The following is a 17,289-nucleotide window of genomic DNA, read 5'->3' as shown; positions in this document are numbered from 1 at the left end:
CACTTAACTGCTCCGTGCTTCAGTTTTCTCCCTTGTAAAGTGGGGTTTCTGTACTTGTTCTCTGTCCATCCTTTTTAGACTGTGAGCCTGAGGCTGATGAGGGACAGGGACTGTGTCTCACCTGATTATCTTGAAACAAATCCAGTGCTTGGCCCATACTTAGTGCTTTTTCATTCATTTGATCATATTGATTGAGCACTTACTATCTGCAGAGCATCCTATTAAGCGCTTGGGAGAGTACTATTGTCCTCATTAGTATTATTATTATTAGAAAGGGAAATAAAGAGGCAAGTTGGCACTGCATGGTGGAATGGAGTGGAGGTTGAAAGCAAGGCACTTCAAATCACTGCAGTGAGGTGAAGATGCTAACAACTCAGATCCCTTGGTTGGTCAGAGTTCAAGGTCTGCCAGCGAAAAGAGCAGGAACCTCAGTAGTGAAGGACAGCTTCCCGCCTCCCTTTACCCCTCCCCAGACCCCCAGGGCCCTCCAGCCTCTCTGTTAAGCTTCTGGACTGTGAGCCCGTTGTTGGGTAGGGACCATCTCTATATGTTGCCGACTTGTACTTCCCAAGCGCTTAGTACAGTGCTCTGCACACAGTAAACGCTCAATAAATACGATTGAATGAATGAATGCAGGAGCAGATGGCCCAGCTAGTGGCCAATGACTGCCTGGCACACTGCAGCAGGTGAGAGCCCGCACCACTTCTTCGGCTAACAGAGGATTCAGGGATTGTAAGTTGGGAAGGAGAAAAGCCTCTTTAAGTGCAATTGAGGTCCCTAGGATTTTTGATGAAAATATACGAGAGTCAAAGATTTCCCATCCTTGTGAACTATTTCGGTTGTCTTTGAAAAGCAAACGGCATCTAGGACCGACACTGAAGTATTTAAAATATATTTACCGGGACTGATATTTGGCCATAGATCAGGTCTGAATGTGGCACTGGAAATAAGCAATTTCCTTAAATAATGACTCTAGGAAATTCAATTAATTGCTGCAAGAGAATACTAGTAGGATGTCTTGAAAAGCAAATATGCAAGTTCCGACGTAACGTGTGTGTTCACTCTGCATTTTGGCTAGAATGCTGTTACCAAACTAAGAGTTCCCTTGACAATGCAAGGCACTGTACTAAGCGCTTGAGAGAGTACTATTGTCATCATTATTATTATTATTATTATTATTATTATTATATTAGTACTATTATTATAGTATCATGTGACACATGAGTCTCACATGGCTGCTGAGTCCTCCAATGAAAGTTTTCCTGGAAGCAGGGTTCTTCGAGAACATAATTCCTGCTTAATAGCAGAACTGGATTTTTTTTGGAATGGTACTTGTTTAGCACTTACCACGTGCCAAACATTGTACTAAGCACATGGGAAGATGCAAGATAATTGAGTTGCCCAGGAGTCTCACAGTCTAAGTAAGAGGGAGTAGGTTTTAATCCCAGTTTTACAGATGAGGTAACTGAGGCACAGAGGATTTAAGTGCCTTGCCCAGGGTCACACAGCAGGCAAGTGGCAGAGTCAGGATTAGAACCCATGACCTCTGATGCCCAGGCTCTTGCCACTAGGCCGTGCTGCTGCCCTCTGTGAATTTAGCTGCATCTAAACTGTGACTGAATATGTCAGCACACTTCCTGTAAGATAAAATAGTAAGATTATACAGGAGAACAGCTCTATCTGTAATAAATAGAAGAAGAAGCAGCGTGGCTCAGTGGAAAGAGTCCGGGCCTTGGAGTCAGAGGTCATGGGTTCAAATCCTAGCTCTGCCAACTGTCGGGAGTGTGACTTTGGGCAGATCACTTAGCTTCTCTATGCCTCAGTTACCTCATCTGTAAAATGGGGCTTAAGCCCATGAGCCCCCTTTGGGACAACCTAAGCACCTTGTAACCTCCCCAGCGCTTAGAACAGTGCTTTGCACATAGTAAGTACTTAATAAATGCCATCATTGTTATTATTGTTAAATCTGGTGCTAAAATGAACATTTTCCTGCTCCCAACCTAACAGATGTGGCTTCCCAATACCGGTAGTGCCTGGGACCACCCCTTTCCACACTGTCTCCTCAGAGTTCCCGACTCAAACCTCCCAACCCGCTCCAATACCAACAGACCCAGCCTTCCGGCCCCGCTGACCTGCAGTGAGGTCGGGGCATTTGGCTTTCAGAACACCGGGAAGCTAGGGTCACTCAGGACCGCAAAGGGGAAGTTGGGGTCACTCGGAACTGAAAGTCGACGTCTTTCCAGACCAGCAGCTGGAAATGGCAGTCTCTCAGGACTAGGAGTTAGAGGCTGCTGTCACTCAAAGGACGAGGGGCTGGAGGCTGCCGTCACTCAGGATCAGGGGCTGAAGGCTGCTGTCACTCAAAGGACCAGGGACTGGAGGCTGCTATAATCCCTGAGGTTTATAGAGATTATAAACTTCACCATGTCCTGCCAGTCATCACATCCCTGTTCTCTCTCCCTGCCAACCCAAATCTCCCATCCCTACTATTGCACCCTGTCAACTCATTCCTGTCTAACCCATCCCTCTCCAGGCCCCCACATTAAACCATGCCTAAGTGTGGCCCGGGAAACCCAGGTTTCATCATGGGCAAACACAGTGTGGACACTGTGGATACTGGTAATGGGCAAAATTCGCTTCCAGAGTTTGGACCGTTCTTTCACCCTGCCACTCAAGAGAGTGGGGTCTGGGGTTTGATGCAGATTTACCAGCAGTTAAGGTGACTGTAGATGTGAGCATTCTTTGAAATGCTAGGCCTGAGCTAATTTAGGAGAATGTCTTAAAATATGGAAGTGGAGCGGAATATGGGGGGTGGGGTAAAATAAAAGGTGTTTAGCATCTTTTATGGAGATAAGGCCTATGAGGTGGGAAGCGGGAGAAATCATTCTCTATAAGGAGATATTCCTAAAAGAGATGGAGTCGTCTCAAAGGGAAAATCTTCCAAGGAAGTCGTGGAAGAGAAGCGATCGTTCCTTTCTCTGCATGGGACCTTCTGCATTGCATTCAAAGAAATGTTCTCATCTCAGATGTTGGAGGTTGCTGCCAAAGTGTACTAAGCTTGCTTTTTACTGATCCTCAGGTTTAATTTCCAAATCTAAATCCAAATGGAGGCATCCGATGCGGAAGAAAAAGCGAGGTCCGTTTCTTCGTAAACTTTAACACGAACACAGGGGCCTCTCTCCCGGTGGAAATTTCAGTGGGAGTCTGTGAGGGTAGAATTAAACCCAGGTTTTTTTGCTCCTATTTGCATAGGTAGTGAAGCATGCATTGTGAAGGGGGCTGGTCTTCCAAAAATGACCTTTTCAGTGACATAGGGAACCATTTAATATTGCCCAGCTTGGAAAATTTTAAACCTGATTATTTCCCAGGTGAACTCAGCCAAGCCTAAATCTGTTTTTGAGCCAAAAACCTTTTCCTGAACAGGGCAGAATTCAGCCATTTACCTTTAATATGAATCCAACTTTACACTCAGGTTCATTTATCTCAATGTAAACTGTACCGGTGCTTTAAATATTTTATTTATGTTAAAGGTTGTCGCTGTGGTTATAAACTTTATAAATATCAAGGTCAAGGAGCTAGAGGCATGATGTTGGCATAAGCCTCTCTTTGCCGGCTGTGGGGTAGGAGCCGCTCATAGGCCCGAGGCTCCGTTGGACTTTATGTTTGTGGTTGTGGGGAGACACTGTATCCATTCCTGAAAGTTATTTGTGGCTCTCTCAGGAACTAATTTAACACTCTTCTTTAGTGTCCAGACCTAAGAGGGAAAAGTCTGATCCTGCTGGTCCCCGTTAGAAAATTCACTCCAATCCAGAACCATAGTGTGTTGCAAAAAAAGAGAGGTTGCGGTGAACGGCAAAAGAGCGTGAGTTGAGAAATGGCACTCTAGCGAACTCTTTCTTACATTCGTGATGAGGTAATCAGCAATGGACAGCCCGTAGAACTTCCAGTTCAGCAGAACATACAAAAATCCTTGGCACAGACGGCAGTAAAATAGGGACGCATCTCGTTATTTTCAAATACTTTTAATTCACTAGTAGAGGAGGCTTATACCTCGTGGTTAGAGGGAGAGATTCGAGAGTCTTGAATTTGAGGTTTTTCTGGTTTTGTTTTCGTAGTATTCGTTAAACAGTTACTATATTCCAGGCACTTTACTAAGCTCTAGGTAGAACTGTCAGCTGTGTGACTTTGGGCAAGTCACTTCACTTCTCTGTGCCTCAGTTACCTCATCTGTGAGCCCACTGTTGAGTAGGGACTGTCTCTGTATGTTGCCAACTTGTACTTCCCAAGCGCCTAGTACAGTGCTCTGCACACAGTAAGCGCTCAGTGAATATGATTGATTGATTGATCTGTAAAATGGGGATTAAGACTGTGAGCCCCCCATGGGACAACCTGATCACCTTGTAACCTCTCCAGCACTTAGAACAGTGCTTTTCACATAGTAAGCGCTTAATAAATGCCATTATTATTATTATACAGGCTAATCAGGTTGGTCACAGTCCATGTCCTACATGGGGCTCACAGTCTCAATCTCCACTTTACAGATGAGGTTACTGAGGCACAGACGTCTCCAAGGTCACACAACAGGCAAGTGGCAGAGTCAGGATTAAAACCCAAGTCTGTGCTGTATCCACTAGGCCACACGGCTTCTCAGCATAGTCAGAGAAAGACCTCTGGACAAGCAGTGCTATTCTTATTAATAATAATAATGATAAAAATGATCATTGTAGTACTTGCTGAGTGCTTACTATGTGACAAGCACTTTATTAAGCGCCGAGATAGATACAAGGTTCACAGTCCTGGTCTCACACAAGGCCAAGTACGAGGAAGAACAGCTATTGATGAGAAAACTGAGGCCCTGAGAAGTTAAAGGACTTACACAAGGTCACACAGAAGGCAAGTGGCAGAGTGGGGATTAGAACCCAGGCCTCTCACATCCAGGCCCTTGCTCTTTTCACTGGGCCACAGTCTTTCAAACTTTCATCTCATTTATCCATCTCAAAGATAGCATGATATATAAAAACAGAACTTAGAATGAAATGTGCTGTATAACTTCCCACTTGTTTTGTTGTTCTTTTCAGTTTCCCCACTTCTTCATGGAATGATTCGAACCCATCCTGCGGTATCATCTAACATCAAAGCTTTCTATACTATAGAGATCTCCTTTGAATTCACTTTATTTGAGGGAGAGGAGGAAAGGACGCTATTAGTATCTGTTTACATAGCTTTTGGCCTAGACTATAAATTAGGCTCGGAAGGGCTGTAATGAGTCAGTAATTTATTGACTATTAAAATACTTAAGCTAGAAGTGATTCTGGAGCAGGGTCAATAGAGAACACATGCTTATAAAGGACAAACAGCTTAGGGTATAACAGTGTCTCTCCGGCCAGCCTTTGTTCAGGAGGCAATTAACAAAATGGGATGTCATATTTTTACATATCTGTTGCCCTCCTGAAATAGAATCACTAACCACTTGTTAACCACACTGATTTTTTTAATAGACAAAGTGGTCGCTCAGAGGAGCCCCACCAGAAATGTTCAGATTAAGCACACTATTAGGTTGCAGCCAGAAGAGTCTACCGCACAGGGAGAAATCTTCGCCTGCCTCTGTCCCTCCATCCCTGGTTTGCGCTGATGTGATAATTCATTGCAGATTTTTTCTCTTTCTTTGACAGAGTGCCTATCGCAGAAATGGGATGACTTTTCTAGCCTGCTAACATGGATGTGATTGCAGCAACAGGAAAGGCAGTGTTATATTAAGGTGATTTCTTCTCCCCTTCATGAAGGAAAAAAAAAAAAATCAAGTTCCCTTCTCTCTGTATATCAGCGAGTGGGCTGGTTTGTTGTGACTATCGACTGACTGACTGTGGCTCTTTTTCTGCCCCCTCAATCGTTATTCTTGTTTACTAGCTGGAACGTTCCGCTAATTAATGGCAGGATGTTTGGGATAGTGTGTAGGTGGACAAGAATGCAGATCACACAATTTTGAAATTTGGCATGGATTTTCCTGCTGTTGGCCAAAGTAGCTAAAGTGCAACCTCATTTATGTTTGTAGTCTTATATGCTTCCGTGATTCATCTGGTAATCCATGTTTGGGACAAAGCAACAAGAGAGCAAGGAGGGCCATATAGCTCTTACTGCAGTTCTCTGAATTTATTTTGTCACATCTTGGTTTATTTTTTAAGACAACTATTCGTATTTCAAATAGGAAGAGTAAAACCTCCAGTCATCCAGAGGGGATTTTTCCGTCTTGGCCTTTTTATTTCTTTCTTCCTTCCCCATCTCTCCGTTTTTCTTTTCTGTATTCCTTTCCTCTATCCCCTGCAGCTTGGCTTTTTCCTCACAGACATTTAGTCTCCCTCAGTCCTCCAGGCAGGACACCAGTTCTCCATCAGCCAAGACAGATGTAAGGTAGAGGAGCCATGCTGAAATCAAATTCCAGGTCTCTCGGGTAAGAGAGCACTGTACCCAGCCTGGTTGGATTATATCCGTTTCCGATGTTCTCAACTGTGTTGGATGATTTCTCTGTCTATGTGTAGATTTAACCTAAGCCAACACTGATATTTGTGGGGACCATATTCATTTTTGTCTTTGGGAATTTCAATGGCAATGGAAAGTCATTTCCCCAAGTCTGCATTTTTCATAATTTTTCATTAAGATTGTCCTCTACTCCCCCTTTTCAAAGATTATGAAGATTATTATTTCAGCCAGAAGTAAACTATGTGTAATTTTCTCCTTGTGACCAAACACCTGTGAACTCCTGTAAATACTATCACTCCGTATTGTTCCATTTAGTGACCATTTTTTTAAATCATTTTTACCTGTAATGTGTTGATCCTTTGGAGTTAATTTGAATGTCACGTACTGAGGTGTGTATTATAGTATTTTTTTATGGGGTTTGGCGTTACATCTGTTTTGTTTGGCATGGATTTTCATGTATGATTAAACCTATCTTTGTATCATCATTCTTATTTTTGGCATTCTTAAATATAGAAAAGTACTAACTGGCTGTAAACATCCCAACTTTAAAAAAAAAAGTCATTTATTGCATTTGGTTTCAATCTGCAAGGCTTACAGGCTAAATTAGATGTTTCAGGAGCTGATTCTTCATATCAAAATCCCTTCTGTAGTTGTATCTCTTCCATATTTTATATTTTAAATATGCTCAAGGTGGAAAAATATGTTTTTTTAAATTTTGTTTTACCTGGTCTACTTAACATCCCAAAGAATGAAGACTCAACATACATTTCTCTAAGAAATATGACAGATCCATGTTTTTATTGGTCTCTCATGTGTTTGTCTATCTTGAACAGTCTGACAGGTAATTATTTATAAAATCTGGCTTTGCCCAGCAAGCCCGTATAATAACCTTTCACTTTTCAGCAAAAACTAGTGTGCTGAATTTAGAATAAAAACAGGTAGTTTATGTCTATCTTGGACCAGTATATACATTCCCAAAATAGCAAAATATTAATTTTTCAAGTGTTTAATTATTTTCTCTCCTAGAACTAGTTATTTTTCTGATTCTTTTACCAAATTCACAATTTTAACAGGCTTTTTTTTTTCATCTGCCATAATTATAATTTAAAAGTCAAAGTTGGCACAGCTTTGGGACACGGTTGAACTGTTGTGAGATAATCAGACTTTACAGAATGATTGAGCATTCAAGGTCATTTTTTTTTCTGCCTATAAATTGTGTGACCAGAATCAGCCAAATGATATGTGTTGCAAACAAATATTCATACCCAGTAAGCTGCATTATAAAAATTCAAAATGCTATGTAAAGATCTATTTTATAACCCTTGTTCTCTTCTAACGTCTAAAACAAATCCACCTTTTGGGTGACTTTCTCTTCCAGGAATTGTGTTTTTTATGCCGAATCCACATTTCCAATCTCAGTGCCCCAGTATTTTCTCACACTTGGTAATGGTCATGAGGTGCCACTGTTTTCCAATAATAGTAATAATGGTATTTGTTATGCACCTACTATGTGCCAGGCACTGTACTAAGTGCTGGGGTGAACACAGTACCTGTCCCACGTGGGGATCACGGTCTTAATCCCCATTTTACAGATGAGGTAACTGAGGCACAGCAAAGTGAGTTGCCCAAGGTCACACGGCAGACAAGTGGCGTAGCTTGGATTAGAACCCACAACCTACTGACTCCACACACCAGTGAAAGTTTTTTCACTGGTATCTGGACTGCACCGTTCATCAAACTTGTGAATGCCTGAGCCGATCCAGTGCATTGGAACGCACTGGAAGATGGTGAAGCATAAATACGATTACGATACGATTGATTGCTTCATCAATAAATACGATTGATGAAGCAATATGGCCAAGTGGAAAGAGCACAGGCCTGGGCGTCAAAGGACCTAGATCCTAATCCCAGCTCTGCCACTTGTCTGCTGTGTGACCTTGGACAAGTCACTTAACTTCTCTGAGCCTCAGTTGCCTCATTTGTAAAATTAAATCCTCCTCCTTCCGACTTAGACTGTAAACCCCACGTAGGACAGGGACTCCTCTAGACCATATGCTCGTTGTGGGCAGGCAATGTGTCTGTTGTATTTTTATATTGTACTCTCCCAAGCACTTAGTACAGTGCTCTGTACTGAGCACGGTAAGTGCTCAGTAAATACAATTGGCTTACTGTGTCCGATCTGATTATCTTGTATCTACCCCAGCACGTAGTACAGTACCTGGCACATTATAAGTGCCTAACAAATGAGGGATTTTGTTAAGCACAGGGATTTTGTTAAGAACGGTGATTTTGACCCTGTCTACATGTTTTGTTTCGTTGTCTATCTCCCCATTCTAGACTGTGATCCCGTTGCTGGGTAGGGACCGTCTCTATATGTTGCCGGCTTGTACTTCCCAAGCGCTTAGTACAGTGCTCTGCACACAGTCAGCGCTCAATAAATACGATTGGCTGAATGAACAAATACTGTTAAAGAAAAATGGTGCAGACAAATAGCATTTGGGCAGGACCAAGCACTGCCACATTCTTTCCCTGAGCAGCAAACCCTCTCCAATTTCAAAATTAAACCAGGGAAAGAGTTGAATGAGGATATGAAGTTGTTGTACTCAAAATTCATTCATTTAATCGTATTTATTGAGCACTTACTGTGTGCAGAGCACTGCACTAAGCACTTGGGAGAGTACAATATATAGAGAATTGGTGATTAGTTGGGGCACACTCTGATCTGCCTCTCCAGACCTTCCATTACCCTGGGAGGCCCCTTGCCGGAGTTTGGTGTCCAAAGGTTAGAACATAAGTTCAGAGGTTCAATTTTGGGAAGCAGCATGACCTAGTGGAAAGAGCCTGGGACTGGAAATCAGAGGACCTGGCTTCTAATCCCAACTCTGCCACGTGTTTACTGTGTGACTTAAATTCTCTGCACCTCACTTCCCTCATCTGTAAAATGGGGGTTAAGGCTGTGAGCCCCATGCGGGATATGGACTGTGTCCAACCTAACTAGATGGCATTTTCCCCAGTTCTTAGAATGGTACCTGGCACGGAATTAGTGCTTAACAAATACCACGGGGAAAAAGTAGAGCTTCAAAACTATCCTTTTGCATCATCAATCAATCAAAAGTATTTATTGAGCATCTACTGAGTGCAAAGCACAGTATTACCCACATTTGGGAGAGTCCAGCAGAAGCAAGGCACACAGAAAAACAAAAATTATTTACAGATAGTGGGTTCAGAATCATTCTGTTGGCTCCCTTTCTCTCTCAACTGTGCTGGCTTCAGACACACTTCAGTTCTTCCACAAGGCTTGCTTTCAATGTGTGTTTTGGCTAGTCCGTGATTAGGGAACTAAGGAACATTCTTCCAGCAACGCAAGCCTGTTTGAGCTCGGCATTCCACGTTATCGAAGAAGCTGCTCGTGGCCATCCACATATGTGGATGCACACATGTTAGAACGGATGAGTTCTACAGCTTGAGTTTTCCTTAACAAGAGGTTTCACGACCGCACCACCCTCAAATTATAGGAGAGCTGGGTGTATTCACTGACACCCTGGACCATTTTGCAACTTAAACCACCCCGAGCAGTTTTATCAAGATCTCTGGATTGCTCTGCATCAGAATTCAAGGACGCAAGGCAGAGTGGTAGAGAAACAACCGGTAACTTCAGCAAAAGCTCAAGTGCAAGATAAGAGGCAGGAGCCAGCAAAATAAGGTTTCTGGGTGCGGACATAAGACTCAGAACCCATATTTAGAGCGAGGACTTCTTGAATATGGTCAGGAGAATCAAGTAAGTAGAGGTGCAGACGGCACTGTAGAAATTTGGAGAAATCTGTTTGAAAACCGTTCATGTCATTTTAGCTGTGAATTCCAGAAGTCTCTTTACAGAAAGTTCTAGATGTTGCTGTCACCGTATGAAAAAGGCACAACTCATACCCAGTGATTTTGAAGACACACGGCTTCGTGGAAAGAGCACCAGCCTGGAAGCCAGAGGAGCTGGGTTCTGATTCCGGCTCCACCGCCTGTCTGCTGTGTGGCCTTGGGCAAGCCACTTAATGTCTCTGTGCCTTGGTTCCCTTGTTTGTAAAGTGGAGATTCAATAACTGTTCTCCGTCCTACTTAGAATATGAGTCCCATACGGGACAGGAGACTCTCCCCAACTTGATCTTATATCTACCGCAGCACCAAGCACAGTGCTTGGCACATATTGAACTCCTCACAAATTCCACGGTTGTTAGCGTTGAGACACACTTTGTGAGTACCAGCTTTTCTCATAAAAACTGAGAAAGGTGCATGGCCATAGCATCTGTCCTGTGGCTATCACAGATTCCATCCTATTTAACATTCCACCCCTTCATGCTCTGACAAGTCAAGGAGAAAAATCAAGCCCCCATGGTAACCACTACAGTTAATTCCTCTGCATTGCTGAGGGCATACTGAGAGATGACAAGGGATGCCTCTCCTTATTAGATGTAAAAGAAAAAGCCTCCCGAAGAATGTCAGATGGATCTCCTAGGACAATCACACGTGCTGGGAGAAAAGGATGGATCAGTTTCCTATGTGTCCTGCAAATACTTTATTGAGAAATGGTATCTCCTGATATCTGGTGCACTTTGAAATCATCAGATGTCATGCATCTGGAATATCTTAAGATGATAAACCACCCCGATCTTGTTAGTCCAACCAGACTTTTAACCAGTGAATTAAAAGTGAAATAAATGGTCTTGTCTGAAGCCAATGCGTTCACACACCGGCTAACCAGAAAAAATAGAAACAAAAGCAGCTTTTACACTTACTGCTCAATGGACCAAAGTGTTTTGTGGTGCAGTTGATCCATCTCTGATTGTGTGGCTTTAAGTGTGACCTTCCCAATATTGGGAGTGGTTCAGAAGGTGGAATCCTCTGGCTTGACAGTGATGCAATTATAAGCCACAGAGTGAAAGTGATAGGAGAAATGATGCTAGCTACACTGAAGAGAGAGGATATGAAAGTGAGCTATCTGGAAATGGAAGACCATGACGTGAGAAGCAGTGAGGCCTAGTGCATAGAGCACAGACCTGAGAATCATAAGGACCTGGGTTCTAATTCTGGCTGTACCACTTGTCTGTTGTGTGACCCTAGGGGAGTCACTTAACTTCTCTAGGCCTCAGTTACCTCATCTGTAAAATGAGGAAAAAGTCTGTGAGCCCCATGTGGGACAGGGACTGTGTCCAACCTGATTAACTTGTATCTACCCCAGCGTTTAGTACAGTGCCTGACACATAGTAATCACTTAATGAATACCATTAATGAATCACCATGTGGACATGGATTTTTTGCTTTTTAGTGAGCATGAGTGTAGATTTGAATGTAATAATAAAATAAAGCATTTGTTTGATTTTTTTTGTTCCCCTCAAAACAAAGTTTGGATTTGTGACCATGCACCCTGGGTTTTTGATGATTTCTGGTTAAAAGAATGTGTGGAATACATAGACTATAAGGGTGGCTAAAGATAACCCAGTGCATTTCAGCTGTAGGAGTTTTGTATTTACAAGTCTTTTAAATAAGCGTTGCTTTTATTTTTAGAAGGAGTTAAACTCCAGCATCTCTATTCTTGAGATCCTTGTATTACTGTTTGTTCGTTGTGCCTTCTGAATAACAAACAATCCATGTTTAATGCTTTTACCATGTGAAAGACAAATAAACAAAACTGATGACTCACTGCCAGGCAGAAAATAAGTTTGTTTGCCTAGAAGTTATGAAGAGCCCAGTTTTGCCTAGTTCTTCATAAAGTCTGTAACTTCCCTAAAGCGTACATTTTACTCCATTGCCCACAGCCCGTTGATCACCATACAGGAATAATTCTCCTACCCTCTTGGAATTTAGATGACGATTCTCGGGTCGCATTAAAATTCTACCATCGGCCCTGTGTAAATCTCATAAAATATTTTATAGCTTCCTGTGTAGCTCATACTGAATGTTTCAGAGTCCATAAACACTTCTACAAATAATTTAAGAATAAATAGACAGTGACATTTGTCACAATTCTAGGCCCTGTATAAAGCCTAGCCTATTACAGTTTATTGCTTCAAGTGTGTCTTCTCATTTGGAATCCAAGGTAAGCTTTTTATGTTTCTGTCATAAAATGAGAGAGTGATAGAGCTAAATGCAGGAGTGTGCATTAGCTCTAAGGTTTGCTTCAGCCAATGGCAAAATTATCCTTTACAGAATTGAATATAAATTAGATGGTTAAGTAAGGGTCATGTGTCTGCAAAACCCCAAAGATATATAAAAGTTAAATTTCCTGATGTACTGCCTTTCTCTTTGTGAGTAGTGATCTATCTGTTAATCATTTATGGATACAGTGGAACCTCAAAACCCTGCATCTACTTTGTGGGGAAGAGTATCAAATATTCCAATTGTTGTGAATCATGGAAATCTTGACATATGAAGTATATTTTGGAATAGAAGGTTATCTCAATGATAAGGAAAACTAATATATTTCAGTGTCAGAAACTATTTTAACTAATAAGAAAGCATTTGTATTTTGGTAATCAGTCACCAAAATAATATCTCACCATTTTTTAAAGAAAACTAAATAGAAAAAATAAGTTGAGATGATCGTGATGTAGTTTCATTTTACATAATGCTGAGAAGAGGCATGGCCTAGTAGAAATAGCATGGGTCTGGGACTTACTGGACCATCATCAATCGTATTTATTGAGCGCTTACTATGTGCAGAGCACTGTACTAAGTGTACTACACTGTACTCACTGTACTAAGCTGTACTAAGGACCAGGTTTCTACTTCCAGCTCGGTCATTTGCCTTATGTGTGAACTTGGACGAGTCACTTAACTTCTCTGTGCTTCGGATTCCTCGTCTGTAAAATGGGAATGAAATACCTGTTCTTCCTCTTACTTCGACCGTGAGCTCCATGTGGGACAAGGACTGTGTCCGAACTGATCGTACAAAACCTACCCCAGTTCTCAGTACAGTGCTTGACACTTTTTAACCCATCATTCAATCATATTTGTTGAGCGCTTACACAGAATGGAGTGGGAGAAGAGGAAATGAGGGCTTAGTCAGGGAAGGGCTCTTGGAGGAGATGAATCTTCAATAAGGCTTTGAAGGTGGGGAGAGTCTGTCAGATATGAAGAGGAAGGGTGTTCTGGGCCAGAGGCAAGATGTGGGTGAGATAAGACAAGATTGAGGCATAGTTAGTAGGTTGGCATTAGCAGTGTGGCTCAGTGGAAAGAGCACAGGCTTTGGAGTCAGAGGTCATGGGTTCAAATCCCGGCTTTGCCAATTGTCAGCTGTGTGACTTTGGGCAAGTCATTTAACTTCTCTGTGCCTCAGTTACCTCATCTGTAAAATGGGGATTAAGACTGTGAGCCCCCCATGGGGCAACATGATTACCTTGTAACCTCCCCAGTGCTTTGCACATAGTAAGTGCTTAATAAATGCCATTATTATTATTATTAGAGGAGCAAAGAGTGTGGGCTGGGTTGTAGTAGGAGAGTGGCAAGGTGAGGTGGCAGGAGCCAAGGTGATTGAGTGCTTTAATGCTGATGGTAAGGAAAAATGTCCCACACCCATAGGATGGGTGTGTCCTGACAAACAGGACTCCAGCGAGCTACTGCCGCCCGGGGCAACAAGGAATGGCCCGATCACATCCTCAGTCCCTGGTGTCTCCTTCGCTGGCTCGTCCCCCCGCTGTCCCTCAGAGCAGAAACTGAGTCCTCCCAATTCCAGTTTAAGGGCCGCGTAAAGGGCTCCCACCTTCCCATCCAGACAGCTCTGGGTCCCCAAACCCTAGAAGCTCCAACCGAGTCTCTGGAGTTTGTAAGGGAGAAGGAATGCTCCTTAAACCCCCTTCAGCCTTCGCCACCATTTTGGGGGGCCACATTCCATTTTGTGAATTTGCCTCACTCAACCACCCCGACACAGTTTCTGATGGGCCAGAAACCTCCAGAAAATGGAACCGAAGGAGCTCCGCCAAGTGCCAGCTGTATGATCCTAGGCAAGTCACTTAACTTCTCTGTGTCTCAGTTTCCGCCTTGGTAAAATGGGGATTCAATACCTGTTCTCCCTCTACCTTACATTGTGAGCCCTGTGTGGAACAGAGACTGTGACCTGATTATCTGGTATCTTCCCCAGCGCTTAGAACAGTGCTTAGCAAATGCCAACATCATCATTTATTAGATTTTACTCTAATTTCTATCCCTCAATCAATTTGTCTTAAAATTCTAGTGATACAGATCCAGTCAGAGAGGGTCTCCCTACCCAGAGAGCTACCTTTAGCCCTACTCCTTCTGTTGCTAGCTGTTCAGACGGCCTTCCCTCCACCCTGATGGTTCCCACCCTTCTTTTCCTTGGGCAAGTCACTTAACTTTTCTATGCGTCAGTTTCCACATCTGTAAAATGGGGATTCACTCCTATATAGACTGTGAGCCCTAGATGGGGCAGGAACTGTGTCCAACCTAATTATCTTCCCCAGCACTTAGAACTGTGCTTGGTGCTTAACAGATTGTTATTATCATCACCCTTATCATTCTCATTTTTATGGTATTTGTTAAGCATTTACTATGTGCCAGGCTCTATACTAAGCGCTTGGGTAGATACAAGATCGTCAGCTTGGGCACAGTACCATCCCACATGGGGCTCACAGTCTTCATCCCCCTTTTACAGATGAGGTAACTGAGGCCCGGAGAAGCTAAGTGACTTGCCTGAGGCTACCCAGCTGACGAGTGGCGGAACCGGGATTAGAACCTGGGCCCTTCTGACTCCCAGCCCGTGGTCTGTCCATTAAAAATAATAATGGTATTTGTTAAGCGTTTACTATGTGCAAAGTACTGTTCTAAGCGCTGGGGGATACAAGGTGGTCAGGTTGTCCCACGTGGGGCTCACAGTCTTAATCCCCATTTTACAGATGAGGTACCTGAGGCACAGAGAAGTTAAGTGGCTTGCCTGAGGTCACACAGCTGACAAGTGGCTGAGCTGGGATTCGAACCCATGACCTCTGTCTGACTCCTAAGGCCGTGCTTTTTCCACTGAGCCACGCTGCTCTCTTTCCCCAGTTGGGAGGTGAGGTAATCACCCTCTTAGGATCGCAGCTGGAGAGGTTCCAGTCCTCTACCAGTCTCGACTACGGGAGGGAGAGTCAAGCAGAGGCCTACCCATTTCATTCCTAGCTTGGGCAGTGGCTAGTGAATGGAAGGCAATCTGCTACAAGTCAAAACTCACCGGTGCTGGGCAGTAGCTGCATGGGAGAGAGACGAGGGCAGAGACTCATGTTCACTGCGCAGAAGGAGGCAGTGGTAAACCACTTCCATTTTTTTTAACGAAGAAAACTCTATGAATGCACTACTGGAACTATTGCAAATGGAGATGGGGCATTCTGGGAGAGATGTGTCCATGGTGCCGCTATGGATCAGAGACGACTCCACGGCATAAGACAAGACAAGGTGAGCTAATGGGGCAGACGTCCAGGGTTGGGGGGCTGGAGGGGGTCAGGCAAGTGGGAGGAAGTGAGTGGCTGTCCTGCAGATTCTGGCACTTTCCCCTTTCCCCCCCTCCACCTGAGGCTTAAATCCATTGAAAAGTGCCAGCTGCTGCCATGGCTGTTGCCATTTCCACCCCCTTTGTATCATCATCATCATCATCATCATCATCAATCGTATTTATTGAGCGCTTACTGTGTGCAGAGCACTGTGCTAAGTGCTTGGGAAGTACAAGTTGGCAACATATAGAGACAGTCCCTACCCAATAGTGGGCTCACAGTCTAAAATCTGCCCAATTTGCCCCCACTTTAGTAAGTGGCTTTTGTACCTGCCCTCAACTCTCTCTGCAAGGACCAAGGAATTATTTTCTAAGAAGCTAAAATAATATCAGAACTCTTTTTTCAGTTTTTTTTTTTATTTAAAACCTGATTTTACCACAAATTTAATAAAAATGAAACTGGTAAATTACCCACCCTGTTTTTATATGAAAAAATCATTCTCTATGCATAATATGGGATGGTCAAAGGAAAGAATATTTTGGGGTTTGAAGAATTTGGTATGGTCAAAGGTAATATTTTGGGCTTCAAAGAAGAGCAGGCTCTTCCTGAAAGCCGGAGAATTTCCCAGTCTCTAATAATAATAATAATGGCATTTATTAAGCATTTACTATGTGCAAAGCACTGTTCTAAGCGCTGGGGAGGTTACAAGGTGATCAGATTGTCCCACGGGGGGCTCACAGTCTTAATCCCCATTTTACAGATGAGGGAACTGAGGCCCAGAGAAGTTAAGTGACTTGCCCAAAGTCACACAGCTGACAATTGACGGGGCCGGGATTTGAACCCGTGACCTCTGACTCCAGGCCTGTGCTCTTTCCACTGAGCCACGCTGCTTCCCTAAGTAAATGTAGTTCATAGTCTGTGGCTGTTCCTCCAGGATATTTGTGCAGAAAGTTCTCTGGGCAACAGGAACACAGCAGAACAGAGTTCTGTTTCCTCCACATGGGGAGAAGGTGGAAAACACTAGGCTCTCCAAAAATATCAACAGACACCTAGGGTTGAAAAAGATTGGTGGGATGAAAGTATCTTTTGTAAAGATACCAAATCCCTACTCCAGCAGTAAAGAATGATGCTTTTCTTCTTCCTCCCTCTAGTCTCAAGCCAGAGTCAGATCTGGAAGACAGTTTGTAGGGAAAGCCAGTCTTTCTATGATGTAAACCCATAGCCTTCTTCTTACAGTTTTTTTTTAATGGTATTTGTTAAGCACTTACTATTCGTCAAGTTCTGATCTAAACAAGTTAATTAGGTCAGACAAAGTCCGTGTCCCACAAGGTGTTCAGAGTTTAAA

The 17,289-nt window shown here is 43.2% G+C and overlaps 1 protein-coding gene and 1 non-coding gene across 4 annotated transcripts in view; both read left to right on the top strand.

The window, feature by feature from the left end:
* SUPT3H (SPT3 homolog, SAGA and STAGA complex component) overlaps positions 1-7,060 on the top strand; it is a 415,169-nt gene extending 408,109 nt beyond the window's left edge. The window contains exon 12 of one of the 3 annotated variants that reach the window (XM_038750984.1): positions 5,673-7,060. In XM_038750984.1, the coding sequence (XP_038606912.1) occupies positions 5,673-5,714 (42 nt within the window). In that variant the 3' untranslated portion in view covers positions 5,715-7,060. The remainder of the gene's footprint in view (positions 1-5,672) is intronic. The other 2 variants (XM_038750985.1, XM_038750983.1) reach the window with 2 other exon arrangements.
* Positions 7,061-15,540: 8,480 nt separating this feature from the next.
* On the top strand, positions 15,541-15,678 carry LOC119932749. The gene has a single exon (XR_005452484.1). It is a non-coding gene; the product is annotated as a small nucleolar RNA SNORA7 (small nucleolar RNA).
* Positions 15,679-17,289: the final 1,611 nt, after the last annotated feature.

This window comes from Tachyglossus aculeatus, chromosome 9 (assembly GCF_015852505.1).
Source record: "Tachyglossus aculeatus isolate mTacAcu1 chromosome 9, mTacAcu1.pri, whole genome shotgun sequence".
NCBI classification, from domain to species: Eukaryota; Metazoa; Chordata; class Mammalia; order Monotremata; family Tachyglossidae; genus Tachyglossus; species Tachyglossus aculeatus.
This window is presented reverse-complemented; position numbering and strand designations above follow the sequence as displayed.